Consider the following 12,776-nt stretch of genomic DNA (forward strand, 5'->3'; position numbering starts at 1 on the left):
CCAGACATAGCATACATAAAGGCTCTTTCACAATGATGGAAGAGATAAACTCTCACATACTACAAACATGTTCTGTGGCCCTCCCTTTTGTTTCCTGCAAAATTACTTGTCTGGGAAAATGGGACTGCAAGTTATTGAGGTGCATACAGACCAGAGAAATTGGCTTGGCAGGAATGCCCTCGAATATCCATTACTCATTGACCTGAAGTCTTCAAAACAAGACACAAAACAGTGTGAAAACTGTTTGTGCAATTGTATTTTGGCATCTGGAGAAGCTCATTGAACAAAAAATGAGCAGCTTTTATGTGTGCTGTCACAACACAGTTTTCCTAGAAGACAGGGCTTTGCTAAGTCACTGACAGACTTTCTTACATAGATAACAGTCCCACAGGGATACACTGCCCTAAAGAGGAACTTCAGGAGATTTATCACAGCGTGATAAATTTACTTCCAGACATGTTCAGCACTCACTTTCCCTCCATCAGCATTATACTCCTTTTCGTCCCCTTCCAAAAGTCTGGCCAAGCCGAAGTCAGTGATTTTCACATGGTTTGGCGATTTCACCAAGACGTTACGGGCTGCCAAGTCCCGGTGGACAAGTCTCCTCTCTTCCAGGTACATCATTCCCTGAAGGAATAAGAACAGTAAAATAAATTTAATGACTCTGACATGATTTTTGAGAACTACCTTCCACTGGTGACATGTAAAATGTCTGCTCACTTATGAGTATTCACAGTGAGAAAATGGCCTAGAGGACAGACGTTCAGCACTGCCCTTCCTCTGAGCAGGAGGGGGGATTAGATGGCCTTCAGTTACTCCAGTGTGAATGATTCTACAAGATGCAATTATCAAAGGATAAAAACTCCAACAAAATAACACATGAACAACTCCTTTTGCTTCAGCAAATTGAAAAACTGGAAATTTGAGACAAAGAAAAGAAGTATTATGACCCTTATTTTTCAGACAGGAAATAGGATGACCATAAAAATAATCAATTAAGCCAAAGCCCCACAGAAATTAGGCCAGATTGGGAAACAATCCCAGCTCCGTTACATTCCAAGTGAGTATCTTCAATTCAAGATGAAGGTTCTTGTCCATCTCCAAATGGTTTTAACTTGGATGCAGATTTTCACTACCCTCAGTGGATTAGATGAAAAACAATTCTTTATTCCAAGTGCTGAAACACCCTTGCCTTTTCACTCCCTTAAAACACTGCTTGTAGTACTATAACAAAACACTAGACCAATGGCCATGTTTTATGAGCATGTATGTTCTGTTAGAAGTACTTTTGTTAACAAATCCATCCAGCTGCCTTTAAAGATAAGGTAACATATACTCAAGCTTCCTAGCCTTAACCTTATTCTTATTCTGATGAGAGATTAGCCATCTACCATCAGTATGGAAGTTCACATGATGGTTTGTGACAATGAGATAACACCAAAGCTTTGTCCTATTAATTATATGACACACAAAGAATAGTTGGGCAGGGTTACAAGCCTATAATTTAATTAAAAGGCATTTATGACATTAACCATCATTGTAAGAACCTACAGATGAAATTACACACTTGATAATTACCCTTAGGTATCTCGCATTGTATTAGCTCTGTATAATAGATATGGGAATTTTAAAAAAAATCATTGCTGAACACCAAAGAGATCATATTATCCCATAATACAGATGATAATTCAGAGACTGACATAGAGTGACTACAACAACTGGATTACTCAGAGCCGTGGTCCAGATTTTACTCCCCTTCACAGACTAAGAGGTTCATACAGACCTATCCCCACACAAAGTACCCTCCATGGCCACTGGGCCAGAGCACAGCCCTTTGGCGACAGAAAGTGGGCAGCAGGTTAAGGGGGGTGATGCTGCCAGCCTACTCCACTCTGGTGAGACCCCACCTGCAGTTCTGCCTCCAGCTCTGGGTTCCCCAGAACAGGAAGGACATGGACCTGTTGGAATGAGTGCAGAGGAGACCACCAAGATTACTAAAGGAATTGGGCATCTTTCCTCTAGTAGAAAGCTGAGAGAACTGGGATTTTTCAGCCTGGAAAAGAGAAGGCTCCAGGGTGACATGACCATATAGAGCCTTCCAGTATCTGAAGGAGCTACAAGAGAGCTGGAGAGGAACTTTATACAGGGACATGTAGGACATTTTACAAGGATAAGGTGTCAAGACTTTAAACTGAAAGAGGGTAGGTTTAGATTAGATATTAGGAAGAAATTCTTCCCTGTGAAGGCAGTGAGGCCCTGAAACAGGTTGCCTAGAGAAGCTGTTGATGTTCCATCCCTGGAAGTGTTTAAGGCCAGGCTGGATGGAACCTTGAGCAACCTGGACTAGTGGAAGGTGTCCCTGCCCACAGCAGGGCGTTGGAAGGAGATGGTTTTTAAGGTCCCTTCCAATTCTGTTATTCAATGGAAGTGGATGCCCTTACAAAAAACCATCAAATGGAGCCCTAAACTACCGTGGGTTTTAGGTGACAAATTTCAGTGCAAACACCAGTAAAATCTTTGAAAATATGCCAGAGAACATTTGGCATAAACACTATCTCATACAGCCAGCATAAAGGTGGTTTGAAAGGGGACACAGGGACTCATTGGCATAAAGCAAATGGAATTATTATTTATAAGCACTGTCAGTTGAGGTAAACACACCCTCCTGCCAATTGCAAATCAATACTTTTGGCTTTTGACTACCAGGACTGTATGTCTTTGAAAGCATAATGTTTTCTGACATAAAATGGATAAATAAATCTCATGGGTTAAACAATTGTGAGCCACACAACAAACACTCCCTGAAACCAGAGGCACCATGACTTAGCACAAGAATTACTATCTGTAGAAATTCAACCAGAAAAAGACGACACAGTCAATAGCAATGGCAATGTGTAATTGAGGAAAATCACCCCAAAAAGGGTCCCATAAAATTCAGACAGATTGGGAAATCACGTAAAACCTGTTTCACATCTCTTAACACTGAACAATAACCAGAAAGTTCTTCAAGGCAGTATCAGTATTGCTCATAACAAGTACTCTGGGAATTAGGTGGACATAAACAAACTCCCAGTCTCATGTCCCTCCCTAAAATTATGCTGGTTCTTTGCAGTTCCTGAAAGTTCTGCCCCTGAAGCCAGGATTGCAGCTGTGTGCAAACAGACAGGCTCCTCCCTTGTGCTTCTCCCAGACACTTCTCTCTTGCTGCTCACAGTCTCTTCCTTCACCTTCCATGGGATTAAGCACCTCATTCAGTCCCGCGTCTTGCTCTGCAAAAGAGCTTCTCCCTGAACAAAAACTATCAAGGTGCTGCTTACATATTTTTTGTGCTTAGTTTAGGAAGTATCTCAAATTTTTTGGAATGAACAGAAACCTTCATAAAGCATCACAGAGCTAACTTCCACTATCCTTATTTGCTCAAAACTATCAATACCTCAAAATAGGGCAGCAGAAGGAGAGGCAGAAAAGAAACATTCTAAAGCTGCAAAATGATCTTTTGTGGGCAGGATCTGGTGAGGGTACAAGAACCAGAGAATTTGATGAGCGAATTCAGCAGCATCAGAATACACTAGGCCCAAATAAGATTAGCATTTTTAATAGATTAATTTGCACCTATCAGCACTGAAATTATATGAAGATATTGAAGATTCCCTTTAACAGAAATGAAGGAATAGAATTTCTTTCTCATTAAGATCAAAACAGATAATTTATCCTGAGGCTTTAGCTAATGATGGCAGGAACAGATGTTAAGGTGTCCAAAACCATCCTTCATTGAAAGAGTTAAACAAGCAAATTCTTAACTATGTCTCCTTGTTCTTATCTCACTTTCTTTACATATCTAATTTTCAATTATTTTTAAAACATGTAGGCTAACATTTTAGGATGTTACACTGTTTATTCTACTCGCTCGTTTCAATTTATTTCAATCTTGTGCTAATATTTAGTATCATCTTAGCAAGATTCTATTTTATTCAACCTAAACTCACACTCTCCTAAGAACTAGAAAGATGTGTCATCACCAACCTGAATATTGCTCCTTACCAATACCACACCTGGTACTTACAGTTTACCTCATCTTTTCCAAACAAGCTTCTCAGGGCTTTTTCCCACCTGTGCTACCTGCAAAGCTAAAAACAGATGATGTCTGGCTGACAGCTACAAAATCCTCTGCAGAGTCTATGACCTGCAGAAATGTAAATCCTCCTAGGAGCACCTGGTGTAAACATGCTTGATTTTCCTGAAACCCTATCAACAAGTTTTAAAGGTGGGCAGCAGAAGCATAAATGAAAAGGTATATATGCTTATATTTTCAATAAAATGAGACTATACAGGCAGAAGGAAAAGAATCTAAAAATGGGAATCCTACAGTACATACTGCAGCAATATTGTCTAAACATGTACTATGCCAAAACCCATCACTTGAAGACATTTTTTAACCTGGCAGGAAAAACACTCTGTGTGCATCTCTCATCTTTTAACATGACACAGAAGTATGATAAAAATGCTCAGTATATGACACAGCTGGTGCCATCACCAGCCCAAAAGCCTATGAGAGAACACCAGAGGACATTTTAAGAGAGTTACAGGACAAAACTACAAGTGACCCTCGTTTATAAAAATGACACTCTAAACCCTGATCCAACAGACATTATGTGTATCATTTGTAGTGTCATCTGTGAGGCTGAGGAATTGAAACACCCTTCAGGGTTTGTCCAAATCAGAGCTAAGTAGTTCCCATACAATTATCAAAGAGTAACATGCCTTAATAACATGAAATCCCATACTTCAGTGCACGTATTAGAATATCCAGAATATGGGTGGGACTTTTATGTTGAAATCACTGAAAGGGAGGTTCAACATTAAACCATTAAATGTCAATTGTCTCTTTATTTCTGAGCTCAGATTCATCTCACAAGGCCACAAGAATCCACCATGACCTACCCATCACTGATACTTCCTCACCACAGTCACGACAGAGGTTCCTCACAGAGAATGTCATTAGAAATGCAATTACTGCTAGGGCTCCTCAACATTAAAATCACTCTCTGAATCAGAGCCTAATGCTATTAAAAAGTCAAACAGCTATGGCAAACAGCTATAACACAGATAAGTTGAGCAAATCTCTTCAGGATGAATGAGGAACAGCCCCTTTTCTTTTGCAGCTGGTGATGGGGGTGGAAATCATCAGCTTTAGTAGCTGAGGTGAATCCTGCTCTCATCAGTTTACTTTCAGAGCTGGATAGGAATAAGAGAGAACAAAAATTACCTTGTTGATAAGACTAAAAGTTAATAATTAAGAGCTATAAAAGCTTGAAGTCTTTCCCAATTTTATTATGGAGTGTCTGTGAAGTCTCTGCCATGGTGGACAGGGATTTGGAATAATTACTTCAGCTACAGTCAAGTATGCTCACACTCTTTTCACAAAAAAAAAAAAGTCAAACCTGAAAATGAGATAACATGCTGGCAACAAACTGAAGTGGGGCAGTGAAAAGAAGATTGTGCCAAATGGGACAGCTTTCTGATCTTTCCAAGTGCTGAACTGCAGTAGAAAATAGAAAATTAAGTTCATAAAGTATTAGGACTTCCAGCACTGCAGACAGCTACAGAGGAGTATCACCAAAGTCAGGCTGGTGGTGGAAATAGGAGAACAAAGGGATTTGTTTAAAAAGGAAAATGAATGTTGCTGGCAAATCACAGGTTTGCCCCTTGAGATATCCTGCCTTTAAGTCATGGTCCTAATTTGCTGGTTTCTTACCTTGTTATTACCAGTATTATTTTCTGCTGCGATCATTTTTTCTCCCAGTTTCTGGTGGCAGCTTTTGAGCACAGCCTCCATCTGTACAGCTCAGAGTGTAAGAGTTACAAGCACAGACTACTTCAGATGCTGTAGTTTGATTTCTTTCACTTTCCTGGGCTCTTCAGAGCCCCACCTCCCTGCTGAGAATGCTTTTGGATTTGTTTCAAAGATGGCAGCTGCCACTTAGGGAATGTCTAACTCTTTGAACTTTCAGGCATGAGTCTTGCCTGAAAGCTCTTTCCATCAGGTGCCTTTACTTCATTTCCAGAAAAAAAAGGTATTCACTGCTCAGGACAGAATTCCAGCAGGTATCTAAGCCATTAAATGCAAAGCCTTTACAGGCTAATTACTAAAGATAAACAGAAGTGTGTTGAATCACTAACTAAAATTTAACAAATGTCTTCTATCTTGCATTTGCAAGACAAGTCAAATTAAAAAATAAAGACCTCCCCCTGCCCAAAGAACTTTAGCAGTACCAATGCACAGCAAAACCCTACAATTTTTTTTTCAGTGAAACCTTTTGCTGTTTTCTATAATAAATATAGGTATTTCCCTAAATTGATGGCATGTTCAACTTATTCCACTCAGGAATTAGGAGAAGCCTGTCTTTCTTTGATAGTAACTTCCACCCACCAAAGCCAGGACACATGGCAGATTCATCAAACAGGTACAGGACAAAAGAAAATTTCAAGTCCAAGTCTCATGGACATTAATCTGCAGCCTTGGAGACTGCTCTCTTACCATCCTAATAACTTGAGGTTAGCTTAATAACATGAATCACTGCAGAAAGCCTCAAATGTTCATCTTTTCCCCTGCATACCCCATGGAAAAAGTGTAATTTTACCTGGGGCTAAATATACTTTCAAGGAAAACACAGTGCCCTTTGTTGTCAGGAGCAACCAGAATCATCCAGGTAGCTGTTACTCCAGAGATGGCTGTGGGAGGGAAAAACTGACACTGCTCTGAAATTAACTGACTCAGCTGCAGAGGTGTGATGTGCCATGTAGGTCTACGTTGGAGCTGGGACTGGAGGTCACCCTCACAGCGAAGGGAAAGTGAAGGACACTCTTAATTTTCATCCAGAGCTGCCACCAGACCGAGCTGGGGACTCACACTTTGTGCTGTGCACACCTCCACCAGGCAAGCTGCCAAGGATTTCTGAAAATGTCTGGAGTTCTGCCAGCTCTGGTAAAGGTGGCAAGGGACATCCAGTCCTGCATCCCAAGTGGTATAATCCCAAGTATTTAGGAGTGCAATTAGTTCCTGTTCATAAGGGGTAAGTTAATCTCTCCCTTTTTGGTAAAGGGCAGACAAAGAAAGCTTATGTGATAGAAACATATTTCTTCCCATCTCCTGCTCTTAATAAGCTCTCTCAAGGTTTCACTTCTCTCAAGTTTAAGTTTGAAGCAATGTGCTATTCATATGTAACAAGCTGCATCTTGTGGTAAAAGTGCTTTTATGTCAAGAGGGCCATCTTTAGATGCAGCCTTAGGAGAGAAATTTGATGTGAGTACTTGGATTTTCCTACAGCACAGGTTCACCTGACCACGACCAGAGGACTGAAACTTTGCTCACTCAAGCAGGTGTGACACAAGCAGGGTGGATGCTGTGCAGTCATGCTTGCCAATATATCCCTTTCCTCACAGTCCTGCTGTGACACAGCCAAGTAATTTTGGACTAAACAGCTCAGACCACGCAGAAGCAAAACCAAGACTATCTACACTAGGCTTAAGAGGCAGGATCCCAGCGCACCTGGATTTCTACACCTATGGAAAGATAACCAGTAGAAATACAACTCCCACATGGGTAACTCAAGCTAGCTCAGCTGTGAAAAAAAAAGGTGATGTTTTTCACATGAGTCAGTCTTGCATCTCTCCACTTGTCGATCACCCAGAAGTACAAATTCTGTCTGCTCAAACCTGAGAGTGTGATTGCACAGAGCTCAGCCAAAGCACTGGGATGAGCTGGCTTCATACCAACCACAGGGGGACACACACTACCTGTGGTAATATAAACATGCCATTTACTCATCAAAACAACAAGTCTGGGTGAAAGGAAGTCAGCACGAGATCTTTGCATCACGTGCCTGCTGCAGTACATTTGTTACAGAAAAAGAAGTTGTAAAGCCTGATGTACTGTATTGTTAAGCTATGGCCCAAGAGATAAAATAAAAAAGATGCTAAAGCATAACAGGTCAAAACAAACTTGGGAAACAAAAGGAAAGAGGCTACAAGGATAAATTAGATTAGAAATACAGGAAAAATGCAGGCTGCTCCAAAATAACAGGTCATTCATAAAGGGAGAAAGAGTAGAAAGCAGTGAGAGGAGAAGCAATTTCATAAGCTTATGACATTTCAATACTTAATTGACTGGAGTGAGCAGACATTTTGATGTGCCCAGACCCACTCCAATCCTAAATTAAAATCTCAGGAGTGTCATCTCACCCTTTCACAGCCCAGATAAGTGGGTCCCTGCTGAACAGATTGGTTCTCAATTCTGAGCTTGTGGGGTCCTTATAATGAAGCTATCTATCCTGGGTAGGTGCTGAAGCTCCTACTCCAGCACCGAAGGGGCCTTTGTTCCACTGCCACCATCAAACAAGTCCTTTGTCTGAACTCGTGCAGAAAATTCTACCAGTCTCTCAGGTTCCCTCCAATTATGCAGCTACCTAGATTAGGTGGTGCTGAACACAAAGAGACTGTGAAGCACTTCATGTTTTTCTCATGAAAAATGTTACATAAAGTAGTACAAGCAATGAGATGCAAACCAGGTATTTCAATGCTGGCCATACTGCATGTGGCTTCAAGTTCTGGTCCGACCTACAGCCACATCTGTACAGCTGGTGCAAGGTTACTTCCTAAGCATGACATTCCTAAGGGAGGGAGCTGTGAAGCTGTATCTGATCTCCACTTTGCAATTAACTCAAGACTTTCTTACAACAGCTGTGTGTAAGGTGCTCTCCTATGCCAGCTTTAGTGCCTTCAATGGGCACACTGGGTCATACTCTGTCATACCGTGTTACCACTTCACCTGAGCCAGGTGTCCCAGCTTCCTGGGCTGTGTGGACACAGGCAACATTACTCTCCCTATTCCCAAAGTGCCCAAAAGGACAAGGATGTTGTCCTATTAGCTCTGAAGAAAACCACAGCTTAGTTTAGAGTACTGCAGTGCAAAGAGGAGAGATAAGTTCTACCTTTTATCTGTGCTTATAATAAGTGTATCAGCTGTAAGGACACAGTAACCTGGATGCAGCTCTGCAGCCCCTCTCATACCCTCACTATGTCAACACAGATGTGATGCACAAATACATGCTGCAGCCAGAGACACACTAAGCCAAGAGAGTTTCTGATCCTTCAATTACTGAACAGGAACTAGAGCTGTAATAGAAAAAATTTTAATAAATTCAGGGACTCATGGGTAAAAGGTCACCCCAACACTTTGATAAAATTCTTCACATCCAACGCCTTCCTGCAAATGCTGCAGTATCTGCTGCTCACAAGGGCTGCTGAAGGTGACCACACAAACCAGTCAGGCGTTTCCAGGAAACTCTCCTTTGGGTGCACTGCCCCACGTAGGAGGAGAAGAAAGCAAAGCAGAAACACACTGAGGTTCCTGTGTAAGAAAAAAGACTTACTGTTCAGATTCCTTTCCACTGCAGGGATGTCCTTCCCCAGATATACCACAGAGCCTGGGCATTGCGAGCCAGGATTTCCCACCTGCTGTGCTCACTAACACTGACACAACTCACCTCTGTCCAAGAACCACAGAAACTCTTAGGTGCAATTTTGGCAGCAACTGCAGCTACCTGTTGTCAACACTTCTTTCTGTGAAGGAAGCCTTTAAATAAGAACTAACTGCCTAAATAACAAACATATTACTGCAAAAGTCTCCTTGCTGGGCAATAAACACTCACTGCAAAGTAACTACAGTTAAGAGGCTGACAGAAACAGTCCTTATGACAAAACCTGTGAACTGCTGTTTTAAAAGCAAATCATAGTAATCTGTGTTACACATGCCAGCAGGAGGAACATACCTGTCCTCTGATCTGGGGAGTGCTCAGAGACTTCAGGTTTCAGCTCTCAGTGGATACATCCTCCTGGAAAGTGTTTGATGCTTTTCAAAGTGTCAACCAAAGAGAGAGGTATCAATTTGAACAGGCTTTTTGAATGTTATTCTTTCCTCTTAGATTAATTGCTGCAGTTGGATCAGCTCCAGCTCTTTCCTGTGAAGAGGCAGGCAGGCTAAATGCCTCGGATAAAGGAGTTCCAGTGCAACTGTAACATGACCAGTGCTTTCCTGATACTCTGCAGGTCCAGACTGTCCACCAGGGAGATCATGTGGCTTTCCTGCTCAGAGGGCGGCAGCATATTTGAACAAAAAACTACTTCTTCTTCCTCCCAACCACCGACCTCTTGCCAATGCAATTACAACCCAGAGAGTGTACTGGGCAGTGCATTCACTCTCTCAAAGAAAGTGTATTTAAAATGGATTACTTCTGCTCCTTAGGCAGGTAATCAATAGAGATGTGAACTACAATAAGTACAGAGATGTCTGTGGGCTGTAGCACTTACCCTCTATGTCTCTTCAGAAATCAATTGAAAATCAATAAAGTGTGTAGTCTATTAATAAGGAACCTCCAGATCAGCAGGTACAAGCACAGCCTTCCCTCAGGTTCAGAATGAACACAGTCCCAGTGCAAACACACTGGAAATTCTCCAGCACTCCAAATCATCCTATAAGAACCCTGACCTTTCTTGGCTATGCCCTGCGTCTGACTGAACTGCAATATTCCCAAGTTTCTGCACCCTTAACAAATTACATGCTATTTGTTTCAAGTTGGCTAAACAAGAGTAATTGGGGTAAACATTTAGACACTTCAGAGTTACTGTGCTGACCTTTTAGAAAACAGTCTTATGGCAAAGTAAAATCACCTGTGTGAAGATGGGATCCAGCAAACACCTAACAGAGAGGTAAGTCCAATATCTTCCCTCAAGTTACAAACTCTCTTTTTTTCAGACAGCTTTCTAGAGAAATGAGTACTGACCCAGTAGCAGAGGATTTTTCACTGGAAATGTGTGAATAAACTGGCACATCATGCCAGGTTTGCCAGGGTTCACGTTACGTTGCTGCATGTCATGATAACATAATATGTAACAAAAGAGGTCTTTCATGTATTTTGTGTACTTGGCTGGTTCAGGTGAGACAGTGTGTTTGGACAGCTGAACTTACTCTCCCCTTCTCTTGGGTGGTGCCCTCAGAGCAGACAGAAAACACTGTGGTGGTACTATCTTGTGTGTTCAGATGAGAATCCCACAGGAAAAGCTCACAGCAGATCCCTGCTTTGCAAAAGGCAGATAGGTACATAATTCTACTGATCCACTTGAAACACTTAAGGGGTTAAATTTTTTACCTCAAGACACAGATTTCATAGAGCACTTTTGGTTCAATAAAAACTGTAGCATTATTTTGTTTTCTTATTAAGTGTGGAGGATTTTATTTTTATTTTTTCTTACCAAACAGCATGATTGGTGCTGAATTTCTGAGGTAGGCACCTTTATCTGACAGACACCTCTGAAGCACACACAGCTTTCAGGGCTCTGTTTGACAACTTTTAAAATCACCATTTCAGTGTAATTAGGAAAACAAAAGGACAATGGAAGTGCTGCTTCTCCAGAAACCACTGCCTTCACAAGCTATTCCACTGAGAGGGCCACTGGACTCTGAAGGAGAAAAGTGGAACAAGGGTGTATTTACCCTCTCTTCTGCTACTCTTTTCTCATGTGAGCAGAGCAAGCAGTTGGTCTGTATGATGGCTTCTGCTTTGGACTGCAATATTGTACTACAACAGAAAATGTTCTGAATTTATTCTAAATGCTTTCGGTACTCTGATTCAAGAGAGTTCTTGAATAAATTAAAGGTTTGAACTTCCAAACTCTGCTGCCACTAGGTTTCTGAGCACTTTTTAAAAGCCACATCACAGGTAACCATAGTTACCTATTTCATGTTTGTTTTTTTTTTCCCTTTCCTAATTGAGAAGCTTATGACAGCTGACAGACTAGGAGAGGCCAGCCACATAACAGAGTGTGCTCAGTGATAATAACTGGAGAAATCTGCTAAATAATCTATTAACCTTATTCAATAAATCCAGCTGAATGCTGGAGTGGGGTGAGAGGAAGACAGAAATGTGATTTCAAGAGACTCTTACTTCCCTCCAGCTAAAATGTCACCTTATTATTGATGGTTCAGAGCATTGCTGTGTTGACAATGAGAGCACATAGTGTGAGTGAAACTGCCACCATGTCCTGCTAAGTTCCCTGCCTTCAGAGTGTGTGTGTGTATCATTAAATACACCTTGCTACCTTTTCATAGAATCATAGAATCGATTGGGTTGGAAAAGACCTCCGAGATCATCAAGTCCAACCCTTGGGCCAACTCCAGTCCCTTTACCAGATCATGGCACTCAGTGCCACATCCAATCTGCGTTTAAAAATCTCCAGGGATGGTGAATCCACCCCCTCTCTGGGCAGCCCATTCCAATGCCTGATTGCTCTCTCTGGAAAGAATTTTTCCTGATATCCAACTTAAATTTCCCCTGGCAGAGCTTGAGCCCATCGTGCCCCCTTGTCCTATTGCTGAGTGCCTGGGAGAAGAGACCAGCCCCCACCTGGCCAGAACTTCCCTTCAGGCAGTTCCAGACAGTGCTGAGGTCACCTCTGAGCCTCCTCTTCTCCAGGCTGAACACCCCCAGCTCCCTCAGCCTCTCCCCACAGCACTTGTGCTTCAGTCCCTTCTCCAGCCTTGTTGCTCTTCTCTGGACCCGCTCCAGCACCTCAATATCCTTTCTGAACTGAGGGGCCCAGAACTGAACACAACACTCAAGGTGTGGCCTCCCCAAGGCAGAGTCCAGGGGAAGGGTCACTGCCCTGGGCCTGCTGGTCACGCTAGTTTGGATCCAGGCCAGGATCCCATTGGCCTTCTT

General features: G+C 42.1%; 1 protein-coding gene across 2 annotated transcripts in view; it reads right to left on the reverse strand.

Moving 5' to 3' along the window:
* The window catches only part of ERBB4 (erb-b2 receptor tyrosine kinase 4), a 657,056-nt gene that overhangs the window by 38,010 nt on the left and 606,270 nt on the right, over positions 1–12,776 (reverse strand). For both annotated transcript variants that reach the window (XM_071561781.1, XM_071561783.1), the window contains exon 21: positions 472–627. In XM_071561781.1, the coding sequence (XP_071417882.1) occupies positions 472–627 (156 nt within the window). The remainder of the gene's footprint in view (positions 1–471; positions 628–12,776) is intronic.

This window comes from Pithys albifrons, chromosome 8 (assembly GCF_047495875.1).
Source record: "Pithys albifrons albifrons isolate INPA30051 chromosome 8, PitAlb_v1, whole genome shotgun sequence".
Classification (NCBI taxonomy): Eukaryota; Metazoa; Chordata; class Aves; order Passeriformes; family Thamnophilidae; genus Pithys; species Pithys albifrons.